The sequence below is a fragment of the Cebidichthys violaceus genome, unplaced genomic scaffold, assembly GCF_023349555.1.
Source record: "Cebidichthys violaceus isolate CVI_PGR_0920_01 unplaced genomic scaffold, fCebVio1.0.p SCAF_13, whole genome shotgun sequence".
NCBI classification, from domain to species: domain Eukaryota; kingdom Metazoa; phylum Chordata; class Actinopteri; order Perciformes; family Stichaeidae; genus Cebidichthys; species Cebidichthys violaceus.
This window is the reverse complement of record NW_027176296.1, coordinates 5,593,928-5,611,113: the sequence shown is the minus strand read 5'-3', so window position 1 is coordinate 5,611,113 and position 17,186 is coordinate 5,593,928. Positions and strand designations below refer to the sequence as shown.

General features: G+C 43.0%; 1 protein-coding gene across 1 annotated transcript; it reads left to right on the top strand.

The window, feature by feature from the left end:
- The first annotated feature begins 370 nt into the window (after window positions 1-370).
- Window positions 371-16,837, top strand: kif14 (kinesin family member 14). Its single transcript, XM_068707141.1, has 29 exons — window positions 371-1,541; window positions 1,854-2,108; window positions 2,193-2,280; window positions 2,392-2,490; window positions 2,696-2,748; window positions 2,858-2,888; window positions 3,066-3,173; window positions 3,322-3,438; window positions 3,796-3,914; window positions 4,042-4,214; window positions 4,998-5,145; window positions 5,619-5,682; window positions 5,787-5,971; window positions 6,217-6,319; window positions 6,460-6,617; window positions 6,703-6,850; window positions 7,129-7,275; window positions 7,506-7,638; window positions 8,248-8,341; window positions 8,493-8,634; window positions 9,127-9,233; window positions 11,427-11,527; window positions 11,627-11,857; window positions 12,023-12,210; window positions 12,650-12,802; window positions 13,284-13,406; window positions 13,545-13,619; window positions 14,920-15,073; window positions 15,632-16,837. The coding sequence occupies exons 1-29, from the start codon at window positions 538-540 to the stop codon at window positions 15,991-15,993; spliced, it is 4,863 nt and encodes a 1,620-aa protein (XP_068563242.1). The 5' UTR covers window positions 371-537; the 3' UTR covers window positions 15,994-16,837.
- The last annotated feature ends 349 nt before the right edge of the window (window positions 16,838-17,186 follow it).

Genomic DNA, 17,186 nt, shown 5'->3' with positions numbered 1-17,186 from the left:
CTTCCTCAGCAGAGAGGTTAGGATATTTTTGTTTAAACTGTGGAGTGTACGTCACTTTTTTAAACGGCAGGATGCTAATTTTAGAACATGAGTAGCCCAATTTTTCCACTGAGATACAATTACAGCCAGCTACAGTTTATTGTCGCTACACAACATTATAACCGCGGTTATGCTGCCATCTAGCGTCAGCCTCGGGTACTTGTACATGTGACCAAGAGGTGACGTAACTATTCTCTAGATTTCAGCCAATCAGCTATCACTGGCGGAGACGATTTGAAATTGAAGCGGGCGAAAGCGGAAGAGACGACGGGACAATAACAAACTGAGGGAACTCTGTTGACTGAACACATATCGGGTTTTTATTTATATTTTAACCAACATGCTGAGCTGTCCTCCCGCATGTCTTACATAGTGTGTATTGCTGTAGCTAGTTAAAGCAACCGGAGTGAAATTGCCGTTAGCTGACTTTAGCTAACCAGTGACGTTAACGTTTAAGCTCATTTGGACGTTTTTTTTAATCTTTAACAACCGACTGCCATGTCGTTATTTAGTGTACAAGCGAGGAAGCATACAGCTTATTATGAGCATCTAATGGCACCGCCAGCATCCAGGACACCGGGCAGAGAGCGCCTGGCGGAGCGGAAAGCGACGGACACGCCGGTGAGCAAAACTGACAAAACATCCGAAGACTCTGCGTGTGAAGACAGCAGGAGGTCGTCCGATAAAAGTCGACAAGTCAACAGGACGTATGTCATCCAGGCTCCTGGTCGCAGCCGACTCACTCTGCAGAGGAGGTCAAGGAGGAAGAGCAGCTCCGGAAGACCGGATAAAACTCTGCTGGGGCGCAGCCTGGAGACCACACCGGCTCCGGTGGAGAAGAGGCCGACTCTGCAGCGCAGGACCAGGACGCCCTCGATGGATAAAAGCGCACATGGGCAGCGCGGGGTTAGCAGCACCGCCCCGCAGACGACGCCGAAAGTTCTCAGTGAACCAAACGGCAGGACAGCTAGTGTATTCAGGTCGATAAGTTTAAGAGAAACGGCCTGTAAGAGCAGAGCTGCTGCTTTGGAGACCCAGGGGAGGCTGGCGTGCAGTAAAACGCCTTCTTTCTCTTCGTCTTCTACGAGTAGGCAGCTAGAAGACCAGGCCCAAACCTTTAAAACCCCCACTAGAAAGACCCCGTTTGAGAAAATCGCCGCCAAGAGAGACGTGTTCGAGAGACTGGCGGGGAAAGACGCTCCTAAACCAGTGGCAGTCAAGTCTGCAAGTCTGACGAGGCCCAAACCCCTAACGGGGGACACAACACCTGTGCCAGCGCCTCGGGTCTGCAAGGCGTCCGCAGTCAAGATGCACTCGAGAAAGACGTCCACCTCGAGTCAGAAGAGAAACGTGACCCAGACCAGGACCTCCACTCCTGCTCCAGCATCCACCGAGCAGCTCCTCCTGTCCCGGCCCAGCGAGGCTCTGAAGCCACAGGATTCATTTAAGATGGAAAACAGCGCAGTGACTGTCGCAGTCCGCGTGCGCCCGTTCAATGCCAGGTGTGTAATACAATGTTTGTCTTTACTGGCTGAGTCACGTGGTGCAGGAGGAGAGGATGTCTGTCAGCATCTCAGAGTCCAGGGTCTCCAAAAGTTACTGCATAAATCAGCTATAACTGATACAAATGTGGTGTAATCAGACCCTGTGAGATAAAACCCATCATTTTAATTTGGATGTAAGCAGGAAATAAACTACACACTGGACTTGCAGAAACATCAAAGAATGTTGTTATTTTTCTGAAACTTTAGGGGACGTGACAAAGGAAGCGCCTTACATGAATGAAACAATGAAATACTATTTGTAAATCTCAGGGAGAAGGCAGAGAAGGCATTGCAGGTCATCTTCATGAACGGTCAGGAGACCGCTGTCCAGCATCCGGTCTCCAAACAGAGCTACACCTTCAGCTATGACTTCTCCTTCTGCTCGGTGGATGAGTGTGACTCCACCTTCGCCAGCCAGCAGACGGTGTACGAGACTCTGGCCAAACCTCTGCTGTTGAGGGCCTTTGAAGGATTCAACACCTGCCTGTTTGCTTATGGACAAACGGGCTCTGGGAAGTCGTACACGTGAGTGTTTTTAGTTTATTATCGTCATTTCTTTTGCCCTTAATTTGTTCTCTTGGTGGGTATTTAAAATCATTGTTGTTTTAGGATGATGGGCTTTGGAGAAGAGGAAGGGGTGATCCCACGATTCTGCCAGGAGCTTTTTACTAGATTGGCATCTATGATAGATGAAGAGGTATGATCTCTCTTTGAAATGATTTATCACTGATGCTTCTGACTTATTAGATGTTCTTTGAGCGTTTACGTGAATTTTCTGGTTGCATGACTTCGGGTTGTTGTATTTCAGGTCAAGTGTCATGTAGAGATGAGCTATTTTGAAGTGTACAATGAGAAGATTCATGACCTGCTGGTGGCCAGAGATGAGCCGAACCAGAGGACGATGCCCGTAAGTAGTTTGCCACTACTGGATATGTTCTTGGAGTTTACTCTAATTCTCAAGATGGCATTGAACATCTGATCAGCCCAGATTTTAGAAATGCACCCTTGCTCATTATGTTTAATGCATGCAATTTTGTATGGTCATTGGTAGGACTGACTAACCTGAAAATGTTGTACAGCCAAGATCAAACTCTGTTGATTTGCTTTTCTAGCTGAGAGTGAGAGAACATCCAGTCCATGGTCCCTATGTTGCTGACCTCTCTGCGTAAGAAACCTTTGACTTTCCTTTGCTTTATTACTCTTCAATAAAGGCCAAAAGAATATTCTCTACTGCTGTGATTTGCAGAGTTGCTCACTTTGGAATTTCTTCACAGGAATATTGTGAGCTCCTACAACGACATTCAGGTAGGTTCAAACTGCTGTCAAGGTATTTTCTTCTTTTTGATCCTCGCCAGCCTTTTAGTTAATGCACCTAAGAACAACTTTGAATGAGCGAGCAAGTGATGGTTCATTGTCTGGTAGAGGCCCCGATGAAATGCAGAACTAAACGTTTGAGTCATAATTCTCACTGTCCTTCTTTAGGGTTGGCTGGGGCTGGGCAACAAGCAGAGAGCCACAGCCGCTACAGGAATGAACGACAAGAGCTCCAGATCTCACTCCGTCTTCACCCTGACTATGACCCAGACTCAGGTAACGCGTCTCAACTCTACTTTATGTCACACATAATGTATGTTGCCTTATAAATTCTGTAAATAAATCCACTAATTTACTTGGGCCATCGTGTGTTCTCTCGTTACTCAATTTACCCGTTTGTTTGTCTGTGCGTGCTTGTGTGCAGACGGAGTTTGTGGAGGGTGAGGAACACGACCACAGTATCATCAGCCGGATCAACCTGGTGGACCTGGCAGGCAGCGAGCGCTGTAATTCAGCCCAGACTAGTGGAGACCGACTCAGGGTGGATATACACACACACACACACACACACACACACACACACACACACACACACACACACACACACACCATACTAGTCTTGGTTATTGCTGATTGATCGTGAGAACAAGCTTTTCTCCATTTCACGTCATTATTAATCATCTTTTTTTTTTTTTTTGTCATCATAAGACTTCAAACCTAATTAATAAAAAATCAGGCTGCATGAATCAATAACAATCAGGTAATCTTGAGTTGTGTTTGCCTAAATGTATCAATTGGGATTTAGAAGAGATTTGGTTGTATTCAGACCCATATGCTCAATATCTGGTCATCGACTTACACTTCAAAACAAGAAATGCTAATTTGACTGTCGTTGCAGGAGGGTGCGAGCATCAACAAGTCCTTGCTCACCCTTGGAAAAGTCATCTCTGCGCTGTCGGAACAAGCGCTGACGAGCAAGAAGGTCTTCACACCGTACAGAGAGTCTGTGCTGACGTGGTGAGAGATCAGAGTGCACGCGTAGTAGTTTTTTAATTTATTTTCTCCACCTACAGTAGTCAAGCAGATCTCATTTCCAAATTAGAAGAATGATCCTGACCAAATCCAATTTTTCCCTCTTCCGCAGGCTGTTGAAAGAGAGCCTTGGCGGTAACTCCAAGACGGCCATGATCGCCACACTGAGCCCGGCGGGCAGCAATGTGGAGGAAAGCCTCAGCACTCTGCGCTACGCCCAGCAGGCCCGCACCATCATTAACGTGGCCAAAGTCAACGAGGACACCAGCGCCAAGCTCATCAGAGGTCAGCCACTCAAAACATCCACGTTCAAAAGATCTCTGTTGGGCTTTATTGAGCTCTGACCTATTTTTATTTTGTAATAACTGCAAGAAGCTTTTTAAACCTAGAGCATGTTTTCTCTGTCCATTGTCGTCAGCCCCTCTTTGTTTCTCTTTCTTTGTATGTAAATTTGTGTCTTGCTCTTGATCTCCATTTCTCACCCTAACCCGCCAGTCTGTCCATCAATTCATCACCAGCTTACGCACTCCCCAGTTCATCTAAGGCCTAACCTTGCCTCTGGGCCTTATTTATGCACTGTCAGCCGCACACGGCAGCTAACTGTCATGCAAGGATTATTTTTCATGAGATGATTGTGCTGCCGTTTGACATTTTTAGCACTAAGGGGAGCTCTTGCTGTGGATTTATTTCTATCACAACCCCTATCAGTGTGTGTGTGTGTGTGTGTGTGTGTGTGTGTGTGTGTGTGTGTGTGTGTGTGTGTGTGTGTGTGTGTGTGTGTGTGTGTGTGTGTGTGTGTGTGTGTGTGTGTGTGTTAATATGACTCAAACATTACAAATCAGGTCAATATTGCTCAGTAAATAGTCTTCAATAAGTGACGTTGTTTGACTGTTCACTGATTATTATCTGTAGCCTCTGTTGAAGTCACATCCTGAAACACTTTCAGGACTTTAACGTCACTCCCTTGAATTCAACATTGACTGTAATAATTTATGTGTATATTTGCTCTAAAAGGTTTGCCAAACTTCATCTTTACAAATAATTTTGGACAAACTTTGCTGTTTTCAGAGCTGAAGGCGGAGGTGGAGAAGCTGCGGTCAGCCCAGATGAGCTCTCAGGGCGTCCAACCAGAGCGGGTCAGTTTGTTCCAGCAGGAGATCGCTGGCCTGAGGAACAAACTCTGTCAGCAAGAGAGAGAAATGGTCGAGGCCAACCGGTCAGTATCACTGCAATAATTGTTAGAGCTCTTTTTGTTTCGTTTTATATGACGCAACAGACCAAGATGTAAGGTGTCTGCTGTTTGAGGAGGTCATAGTAAAAGCTGTAGCAGATTTCCGCAGTTTAGAGAACCCTGGTAACAAAGTGCATACATTTTTGTTAAATTGTATTTGCAGATATGTTTGCATGTATTTGTTCTGTTTTCATAGTGTTTTGTTTTTTCTCATGTTGCGCAGTGTTGCATATATTTTAACCACATGAAAATGGAATATAACTAACGTACAAAAATTACATTCTTACTTGTTGTGTATAGGTGAAATAAGCCTCATATTCAAACATAATTTTTTTTTTTATTAAATTAAAGTTAGTGAGAAGGTTGATACTTTATTGATGAGGGGATACATCTGATCGAATCATGGCATAATTTGATATGAGGCGATTTAATTTATATCTGATCTTCTTTTCTGGCAGGGCATGGAGAGAGAAACTGGAGCAGGCTGAAATACGCAAACGTGAAGAGACCAAAGAGTTGCAGGTAATCTTTCATTCTATATATTTTTTACTTTCCTACTGTACATACATACTTTATTTTTCTTGTGTCCACATACTAACAAGAAAAAACGTTCTCGTCATTTTCAGAAGGCCGGTGTGACATTTAAAGTGGACAATCGTCTTCCTAACCTGGTGAATCTGAACGAGGACCCTCAGCTGTCTGAGATGCTTCTCTACATGATCAGAGAGGGTCGAACCACAGTGGGCAAGCTCAAGTCTGAGTCCAAGCATGACATCCAGCTGACTGGAGCGCTCATCGCTGACCAACACTGGTAAAAAAAAACAGCAACGCTGGAGGGGCATATAGTATATGTTACCCCATCCATGCGCCACTGCAAGATTTAGTTTTAATACTTAGAGTGTACAGTGTCTTTGACATTTCATTTATTAATCATGACATTTTTTGCTTTTGTTATTCATCCAGCCGTCTTTTTAATCTGGCTATCACCCATCTTATTCTTTTTAGCATGCATTCAACATGATTATTTTATACATGCATTGTTTCGGTTTGTTTTAGTGTGATAATCAACATCCAGGGCACTGTCAGCATCACTCCCACGGACAATGCCAAGACGTTTGTTAATGGAAACCTCGTATCTGAATCCACCGTCCTACACCATGTAAGTAGATCAGAGAGATCTCCTAACTCAGTATGCTATTATCTAATCTAAACTCACCAGTTAAATTCAATATGACCAACCTGTTCATCCATTTGATTAATGAATTGAACTCTTCTCATCTCTATGTTTTTGCTTTGCAGGGCGACAGGGTGATTCTTGGTGGAGACCACTACTTCCGCTTCAATCATCCAGCAGAGGTGCAGTCTGGGAAGCGGGTGTCACGCTGGACAGGCGCAGGCGATGGCCACAAGGACTTTGAATTCGCCAAAAATGAGCTACTCACGGCTCAAAGAGCTCAGTGAGTTAAAAAGACCAGATAAGAAAAATTCCTGTACCAAATATCGAAATCACAACTCCTCTTAAGCCGTCTTTGTGTCTCCCAGGCTGGAGGCAGAAATTGAAGAAGCCCATTTGAAGGCAAAAGAGGAGATGATGCAGGGAATCCAGGTGGCAAAAGAGGTGGCCCAGAAAGAGCTCTCTGACCAGAAGCTGCTTTATGAGGACCGGATCAGAGCCCTGGAGAGAGAGCTGGTACACAAAACCTTCACTTCTTGTTTTCTACTCAACATATGTAACATTCTACTTTCCACTCGTACTGAATTGTTAGTGTGGTGACATTCTGTACTGCTGTTAAAGTCATTATAAGGTAATTTGCATAACGGTGTTACAGAAGTGACAAAATAAGTATATTGTCTTAAACTTTGTGTACTATATTGCAGAATAATCAACTGGTTCTTGTCATGTATAATCTATCCTTTACACCCCGTCAATATGTTCAACCATCACTTAATAAAAATATAATTCTTCAGAACGAGGAGACTGATCGGAAGCATCGACAGGAGCTGGACCAGCAGAGGGTGGCTAGCCAGATGGCAGAGCTAAAGAACGCCAACCTGGTGCTGGAGCAGGAGGTGGACACCCACAAGAAACGAGTCCGCCTGCACATGGAGGCCCAGGTCAGGACCCAGAACAATGCGGGGCAATGTTACATTTCCTTCTCACCTTTTAATGAAGTTCACTATTGTTTTTGCTGGGAAGGTTTTGTTTGGTCAAAAAAATGGAAGATGATTATCTGATGGGCTTTTTGGGGTGTGTTTTGAGTCATGGTGGAGCTTGACTTTTAGGCATAATGTCTTGGTCTGGTGGTTTTTAATATGGTGTACATTTACAATGATGATCACTCCAGGCGATGGAGGAACACAGTGTGTGTCAAGCGAGGATTGTCGACGCCCTGGAGGCAGAGAAGCGAAAGATCAGCAAAGAGCTCGAGGAGATGCAGAAGAGAAGAGCCTTAAGGGAAAACCACACTCTCCGAAATGGTGAGAGCTTTCTATCACTACTAAGCACACACTGGAGCTGGGACCCACACTGACAGTTCACACCATATGCATTCAGTTCCAGATGGGTGGGGTTGTTCTTTTAAACCAGAGACATTGGAGCAGAGAGAGTTTGATGTGTCACTCACTAAGGCCAAAGCAGAGCAGAAGAGTCCAGGTTTTGTTATCACTTTCCAGCATAGATAGATGGGTTATGTGGAGTCTTGACTATATTGCTATCTCCTATTTCCATTCAATTTAGTGTTGGTATAAAGGAACCTAAGCTTCCTGTTGCCTCATGATCAGTATACTGGCAGTGATGAAAGCAAAGTCAACAACGTACGGTGTATATATATCCTAGAAGCTGAGCATTTGGGAGCCCCTCTACCTTCACTGACAGAGTGTAGAAGACTGATGGACACCTTAGAATCACAAGTGAAGTGTTTTTAAATGATGTCCTTGAATATCAAAAGTTACAGTTATAGTATATATTAGTATTTTTAAACGGCTTATATGCAGTGAATCCCAACTGAATCAGTCTGAAATAAAAAGTGTCTAAGCCAGATGCTCTTGGTTGTGGTGAGGTTAACATGTTTCACTTCTGTATTTCAGTCTCTCCACAATGGGATGCCATGAAGTTGTCCCTGATGATTGAGGAAGCTAACAAGATCAGTGCTCAACTGAAGAAAAGCACAGTCTTCAGCAGGTAGGAACATGCAAGATCGGGCCACAGTTTACACATGATATGATTTCATTAGACAGGTTACAAACCCATCAATAATACCCATTGAGATGTCACAAGCAGGTATCATGGTCACTAAACTGCGCCCAAATAATCTGACTCTTTTCTGTTGTAGACATGAAAGCTCTGGAAATGAGAACATGGAGGAGGGTGGTCTGCTACAGGTGCGGGTTCAAAACAAAAAGCTGGGGATCTCCACTTTCTGGAGCCTGGACAAGTTCCAAAACAACATTGCAGCCATGAGGGAACTCGACCAGGTCTGCCTCGTATCAGTTTTGCCTTTCAAGTCATCTGTTTTTCGAGTTAATGAGCGTAAAGAATAACGTCTAAAGACGTTTCCTCTGATTAAAGTTTTTTTTTTTTTTTTTTAATGAAAATTGGAGTAAACAACAAATTGTAAATTAACATACTCTTGCTACATCGACTCAAGCTACCTCTAATTTTCATTGAATACGTGATGCTGATAGTATATGGCTGGATTGATCCTTAAGACAGTTTTTATGGAATGTTATGATGTAATACAATCATAAACATATTCATACGGTTCTTTATAATGAATAATTTGCACCGAATAATCTCATGATCAGCTGATAAACAACTCCCAGCAAAATGCTTGAAGGTTCACAGGAAGCTTTTGTGTATTTGCATTTTACTCTGATATGTATGATGCCTGTTGAGTCCTGCACACTGCATGTGACATCAGATCAAGTGCCAATTTCCCCATGTCAGCAATAGTTTACTCTCTGCAGGGGGACTCCACCTCTAAAGATGACGATGTGTTTTACGACCCTGATGATGAGTGGGAGCAAGATATATCGGCCTCCTCTGCTTCCACCTCCTCCTTCTCACGCCGAAGGTAATTATCCAGCTCTTCCTCTTCCCCCCCTATCCATCAATTCCTCCTTCAGCACATCACCTGCACATTTACATTAGATATTGCGTTGGTATTCTTGTCCAATTACTTGAAATGTGTAAGTAGGCAAGTGTTCAAACCACCTGAGGGGAGTACAGGACTGCCTCTCTGAGAGTTTGCAGTGCCGGCATTTTGCCTGACATTGTGTGGGTCTTAAACCCACAGCCCTCCAACTGAACTCACAACCTCTTGCACTCTTTTAATGTGAACAATGCATCAGGCAAAATGGATGAACTGTATATGGAAAGTTGAACGGGATGTGGATGGAACACGGAAAGTCATTTTTGTCAAACTGTTTGGAAGATTTTGGTTATTTTCACAAAGTCCTCCTTGTTTCCACCAATGTGTTTTACAGCCTGGCACATCTTTTTGACAGTCAACACATCTTTCTTTCTCTCGTGAAAAGTTGATGTGAAGTCTCTGCCCGCAGAATATTTCCTTCTTTTATTATTTTCCCTCTGTTTATTAATTTAATTTCCATGAAGGCAGGCCAAAGGGGTTTAGAAAAGGAAAGGGTCCCTGTGTTTCTCACTCACACACCTGTGCTGCAACCAGAACCCCGGACATTTTCCCCTCACATTGTTGTTATTCTTGTCAAGTATGTTTATGGGGCTCCTGGTGGAGCCTGAACTACTAACAGACCCAGCCAAATGACACATGGCACAGGCTGGGAGGCTGACTCCATTAAACCCATGCCTAATCCTTATGGTCACAGTCGTTCAGGAATGAGAACGTGTTCTCCTCCTGAACTCATTTAACCCCACATGAAATGACCACGCATCCTTGCAAAAATAACACCAAGCCTGTGTGTAAATGTACACATTCCACACCATATAATCTTAAACGGAAAAAGTGCCACGTTTATTTTATGTGGATTTCCAATCAGTGCTGATGGTAAATGTAGTCCACTGAAGACATAAATTCCAGAGTGCGTGCTATATTGACTGCAGAGCCGTGCCGGCTGCGTCTACATGTACCAGGATGCATTGTTCGCGAACGGCGAGTTTGCTACATTTGGTGAAGAAGCTAAATAAACTCACGGAATTATTCTTACACTTAACAGAAAAATACAACCTTACACCTTCTGGAATCACTTCTCTCTCTTACACCGAACAAAGAACTCAACTGCCCAGTGAGGAGGAAAACTTTCATGCACAGTAACGCACACACGGCCTGCTCTCGGGGTCATCGTCGGCGACAGCATCCAACAAAAATGCCCACGCTGGCGTTCATGACAGAAGAATGATTTCGTTTCTGTTTGCTTCGGAGTGCAATCAGAGCAGAGGCTCCCCCAGTCAGCTCAGATTCTGGAGGGTCCCTGCCGACCATATCCTCCTCGCTGCAGCTGTGAATATGGCTGAATATCTGAGTCAGCCAAAACACGGTCAAATCTACTCTGTAAAAAAATCCTGGAGGGTCCCAGTTGCAGCCTCGTGCGGCCTCTATGGCTGAATATACGAGTCAGCAAAAACACTGTAAAATGTACTCCTTAAAAAGAAAAAGAACAATAGATTTCACAGCTGCGCCCGGCTGAACTGCTAATTTAACCGTAACCATGTCCAACCGTACATAGAGAGAAACACTGCTCACACTAACTCCTCTTCCTAAAGTTTTTAGATCTCCATTCACTCGAATTTGCTCCTCGAGTGAATAGAGCTCGAAAAATTGTGTAAAAAAATCAATAAAAATTCTCTATCTATTTAACAGAGCCAGTAACACGAAGCAGGTTAGGACATCCTCATATGAAAAACTGCAACAATCTGATGTTTCGCTTAATGGCATCACGTCCACTTAAGAAGAGGTGTATGTGGGGTAAATGTAGTCTATCTCCAATCCCCCCCATTACAATGTTGGCATAAAAACATGGCACTCGGCTCCATTAAGGAAATCCACACAAATAAAAAATATGACAGGCTGTGCAGAGAGTAACAGACTTCAATAGTGGTTCATTTAACCTGCAGCGTGTGAAATAGTTTTTGCACTTAATGTTGTAAGAATAAGGTTTTGGTGTGTTCTCAAAGGCTAAAATACTCTGACGCTCCAAGTCATTCTGAATGAGACCATCAACATGCCTAATATTTCTAAATTCTAATGGAAGGGAACTCAGGGTTTTGCTTTTGGTTTGTTTGGCATCAGGAGCAGGAGCTTGTTGAAAAGTAGGAGAATCTCAGGGCGTCTCTACGAGATCCGGGTCCATCCCATTCAGAGCCTCCACAACGGCTCCTCACAGTCTGCTGGTAAGGCACCGAACTAAATTTGTGACACATTGTTGTAAGAATGAGGTCCAGTGAAGTCCGGTCTGCACACCCCAACTCGTCGGTGTGTCTTTGTCCCAGGGTTGATGGGTGTGGCCAAACCGCCCTCCACCCATTCCAGCAGCACAGACTCTGCCCTGCCGGGCATCTGCAAGGAGCTGATTGGTCAGTCGGTGGCCCGTCTGCGAGGTTGCAGTGGGACAGAAGAGAGCATGGCAGACAGGCTGGCTTCTGATCTACACCTGATGTGTGTGGCGGTCCAAACCATATCGGACATATACGATAGTCTGGACGATGACAGCCAAGAGAATGGTGAGATTTAACGGTTTATGAGCTTCAAACTTTAATTCTTTGGTAATGGAAAAAAAAATCAAGCAAAATTCTTCCATTTATTCAGTTTTTAACTACAGTGTAGACTATTCTATCTTTTTCTAAATGAATGAGTAGGTGAAAGTATTAAAGCTTTTTCTCCTGCAGTGTTTCTGTGTAACTCAGTGGCCCAGACTCAACTGGTGAAGGCCACCACAGCCATAGAGAGCATGGTGTTTGTTACCATGCAGTGGTTGGCCAGCGTTAGACCCTCCTCCGGCCGGCTCTACAACATCGCTGAGGAACTCAAGAGCCAAGTCAAGAAGATGGGGGGATTCTTCCAGCTGCTCATTCAGGTAAACACTAAATATACACCACACTACATTATAGGCATTTGCAGTATACAAATTAGTTGAAAGGAGTGCAAATCTGAGCTAGAAAATTATTTTCTATTCGGTGTAATTTGGACATGAGATGGCTAATCATAAATGTAGAGCATTAGATGACGTTTCTTAGCTCAGAGCTGTTTGCCATTTCCATAGATGGAGCTCAAAGTGGAGGGAATTCTCAACCGTGAGCTCCAAATTGAACATGAATATATGGAAAATAAATCAAAATTCCTTAAACCCTAAACATAATTTTCCTCTCTCTCCTTATTTATTTTTATTTTTTTAATTCTCTGACCATGATATTGTCTATGTTGTTGACTTGCTTGCATTGATTTACCGTTCAACCTATTTCTCTGTTTGTGCTGACCTGATGTTGACCGATGATGGGAATGTTTCACCCATCCAGGGTTGTGAATCTGAGATCACATCGATGGTGACGGAGGCACGGAGGAAGAGCAGCCAGTGCCTGGACGCAGCATTGCTTGCACTTGGTCATCTGGCGGCGGTGACGGGCATGCCGCTGAACGCTATGGAGCGGGGAGCCCAGGCCACAGGCAAGGTAACGCCACCATTAATACCGCAGCAGAGACTGTATCTCTGTCAAAGCTCTGGGGTCCACTGAATAATGGTTGATTTGTTGATGTGCAATAACAAGTAACAAAAAAAACTAGTACAGAAATGCCAAACAAGGTCATGTAGGAACAGTGTCACCATAACATTGTTTGTTGACCAGAGAGAAGTAACAAGTGTATATTTACACCCTAAAATGTACCGCTTAATATATGTCTTGCTCATTATTCTTTAAATATAGAAAACACTATCGGCCGATGTATCGTTAATCCTATATTTTTTTTTTTTATTCTTAATTCTCAGTATCAATGTTAGTATCTGCCTCAAACATCCAATGTCAGTCGGGCTATGCTTCTCACAATCCCACCAGGCATATCTTGTAGCTTTCGGTGAAGGACTAGGAAAGTGTTCTCAAAAAATATGATGATACAAATATGATTTATATTTATTATATGGTTACATCTTTTCAGCAATCATTTGTCATGCGTCTGGTGAGGGGGACCAACATGGGCGTTGGCTATCTCTTGGAGGAAAGCCTCTCCATCACCAGAGAAACGCTGAGAGAGGCTCAGCTGGCCTACCCCAGGAACCCAGTAAGAGATCAAAACCTGACTTCTTTTTTTAAGTTTTCATGGTTGTATAATTTAATTTTGTGTTGATAATTTAATTTCCGTATAGGTAAATATTCTTAAAATGAGGTTGCATCATTGATAACCCATCTCTGCTTACAGGTTCTGCAGAGCCTAAAATCTAAGGCGCTTGACTTAGCCCATGCTCTACAGAACTACATGCGTTGCCATATCACGGTGAGTTTCAGCAGCACAGCCATCTTCAAACTAGATACGATTGGGTGGGAAAAAGGCCTCTAATAAAGTATATGAATTTGATATATGTCATTAGCTATGGGCTATCTCTGGTATTTGTCTGGGTAAACTGTGGCTGAAAGACAGACTTCATGCTCGGCAAATCTTCCCTGGATATATAACGGTTAAAACAATCTTCCGTCCTGACACAGGCTTAAATGTTGCAGATTAATACTCACACACACACAGCAGCCCTGTTAAAGATGCCACTCAGCCTTTATTGCTCCTGTAAAGCTCAATGCTCTGTAGGCTTATCTCTCTGCAGTTGCCCGTTGACGATCGTTCAGGTAATGAATGTGTTGAATGAAGTGGCATCAGTCACAGCTAACAGGCTTGTTTGCCGTTATCTTAGCCACACAAAGTAGCCGTTTTTATTTGTTAAAACCAGTCATTGACACATATAGGCGCAGGGCATTTCGCCGCCCACAATGTTATTGTAGTCAAATAAACCTGAGTTATAGTCTAGACTAGAGCAAGACAACACAGGACTGCACATGTGCATAATCATGGATGTAAATGCATCTGTTATAGTTTGCAGTCCTTCAGAAAGGGGCAATTCTAGTGTTGGTATAAATGGTGAAAAATGAGCCTTTTCAAAGAGTAGTGAAAAAGGCAATTACATGAATGTGTACATTATTTTATTTAAAAGAAAATGTAGAGACAAAAAATTGTTAAACCTTACATTTGATAATTAAACAAAGGATTTTCCATTTACAGCTTTTAAAAGAAGCTTTTTTTCTCTCCATTTTCTTCTATACTGTAGTGAACTGGGAACGAGGCCGTTGGGTTTATGTCATTGAAAAGAACACATTACCATGGAAGCCCCATTAATTCAGCGACGTCATTAGTCAGTGACATCATTTGCAGCTCTGTGTGTCTGTGTTTGCATGCGTCTGTGTGATTCTTGATGTGCCGTTAGGCTAACTGCTGAATTGAAACTGACAACTAAAAGGTCCCTGCTTAGAATATCAAGACCAGTTGTGAACATGTTAATCTCTACAAAAAAGATTCCACTTTCATAGACAGAAGGGCTATGAGATATTTTTTTGAGTTGAGCTCAGTTGTGAACAATTGAGTAAGTCTATTTGTTTTAATGAATTGTATACTGGATTGTCCAATAATATGCCTTTTCTTGTATGTGTGTGTGTTTTTGATGACGTAATTGTTGGTTGCGTTACATTTAGTCCTGTTAATTTGCTCCGTCTTGTATTAATTATTTGGGCGTGTTCATGTTTTCAAACAGAAGAGAGCCACGGAGGAGGGGGAGGAGAAGGAGGAGGAGGGGGAGGAGGCCTCAGCTTCCCATTTGCAGAGACTGAGGACTACAGCGACCAAGCTGTTCCAGCTGAACCAGGCCATTAAACAGCTGCATTCCTGTCTGTCTACTGCTCTGAGAGGTGACTCCTCTGACACACACACAGCCTGGCTGTTAAGCTAAAACTCTTGTCCAGTGTAACTTACATTGTGCAGTATCAGTATGCATCCATTGGTCAAAAGCACTAGAAGAAACAGTTTGTCCAAAGCCAATTGTCCTTGCTTTTTGACTGTCACTATTTTAATTCATAAAGATGATTTTCTGAAAGGCCAGTTACAGTACAAAGAGGCAATTTCAGGAAAAGCTGAAAAGTACAATGTCACTGTATTAGTTATGTACTAACTTAGTAACTACTGAATATTGTCATTCAATGTTTTGTCGGTGCATCAGTACGTATAATGAACTGTTGTGCTGTGACAGGCGTGTCTCAGCCAATCAGATCTTATTTTGTTTTATATGATGGCATAGCATTCTGATTTGTGTGTCTTTAAACCCTAGTCTGTTTGATTTGTTCATTATCGTTGCAATAATATCTGGAGCTTTGATGCTGGCAGCATGAACGACACCACCCACAGGCTAAATGAACCAGATTCTTGTTGAAGGTGTCATTTCCTGTGTCTGACCATCATCCTCCTTCCAGGAAAAGACACCGACTCCAACCTCAGCCACTGCAGAGAGCTGATCTCCTCCTCTGCCAAAGCTGTTGATGAGCTAATCACCGGTCTGTCCGAGGAAGAAGCGCTGACGCCGTCCCTGCAGCTTCCCTTTCTTCAGAGTGTCACGGCTGCTCGAGACGAGCTTTACTCTGCGCTCCGGTCACTGTCCTCCTGGAGCCAACAGGTTGCAGGAGAGAACAGGAGCTCTGGTGCTTCTGATAAAGGCGCAGCGGATGAAATATTGAACAAAGACACTCACAGTGCCGTTAGAAATCGAGTCGTGAGTAAGATAGTGTACTCTCTCGCTCCAGGTGTGTCGTCCAAAGGCAGCCCGCACTGGGTATGATTTATGTGTTCTTCTTTACGATGTGCTCCCATCATATACTATTACTGTATCAATGAAATTCTGATAGAGGGAAAACTTCTGCTAGTAACAACAAATGGGTCGTGGGTATTTTTTTTGTACACTCCCGTATCACCAACCTGGAATCTCAAGCAACAAACACTGCGGACTGTTGCCATCCATCCTGCTTTCTAAATGTGAGCAATATCTGCCTATTTTTTCGGGCAGGTTTTCCAATGACAAAGAAAATGACCAAGCAAATAAATGAATTCATGTGGAGGCTTTAAACTACAGCAATAATTCCTATCATAAATAGCACTGCTGTCAAGATGTGCTGTAGCTTCCTCTTTTTATTCTAGTGATAGTTCGCTCCTCAGAGCTTTAAAGTATTGGTACAAAGCCTTCAGTCACCAGAAGGTGTAGAGTTTAACTGTCTTATTCATGGTGGATAAACAGTTAGGAACAGTAATGGTTTACTCATGCTTTACTAGGCCTTCTCTGTTGTACTGTATTTTTTTCCAGGGGTCACTAAATGATCTTTTATAAAAAAAAAATCTTAATTCAAACATGCAATATTTCAATATCCAGCAGCTCAGGTAGTGTTTTGTAAATAAATAATAACAGGTTTTCTCCCCATGCTATGCTGTAAATGATTCCTTTCTTGTATGAAGGCATATTTTGTTCCATTTACAGAAACTTGCACTTGTATGTCTTGTATTACACACTGCAACTGTTTGCACTCAGGAGAGAATTGTACATGTAGGTACTTCAACAAAGCCGTGTGTTTTATGTCCTTGTATCACTTGGTATGTCAACATAATACAGCAACCTGTACTAATGCAATAAAGTCACGTGGATTGATTTTACAAGGACTCAATTCTTTCATATTGCACGTCATTCAGTAAACAGTGGACTCCTGTTAGACCGTACAGTATAATGGTATGATTTTTATTGGTTTTGAATTGGCACTGGGAAACTGCAAGCCATTAATATACACTTAACTGGGTTACCTTGTAGTGAATTAAGCAGTGACTGTCCACAGAGCTACATCTATAATACAGTATTGACTTTATGACATCATTAACTAGTTGATACACTTTAGGCTGCAACCCTTAACTTGATTCATGGATTTATATTTGTGTATTATGTCATTGAGCAAGACCCTTGCTTAACTAGAGGCTCTGGAAGCCACCTGA

Excerpts from the sequence above, each read along its gene's own strand:
- kif14 (XM_068707141.1), top strand. The coding sequence starts at position 538 with ATGTCGTTATTTAGTGTACAAGCGAGGAAGCATACAGCTTATTATGAG. Across the intron at positions 5,683-5,786 it reads AAGAGACCAAAGAGTTGCAG|AAGGCCGGTGTGACATTTAA; the intron begins GTAATCTTTCAT and ends CGTCATTTTCAG. Across the intron at positions 6,851-7,128 it reads GAGCCCTGGAGAGAGAGCTG|AACGAGGAGACTGATCGGAA; the intron begins GTACACAAAACC and ends ATAATTCTTCAG.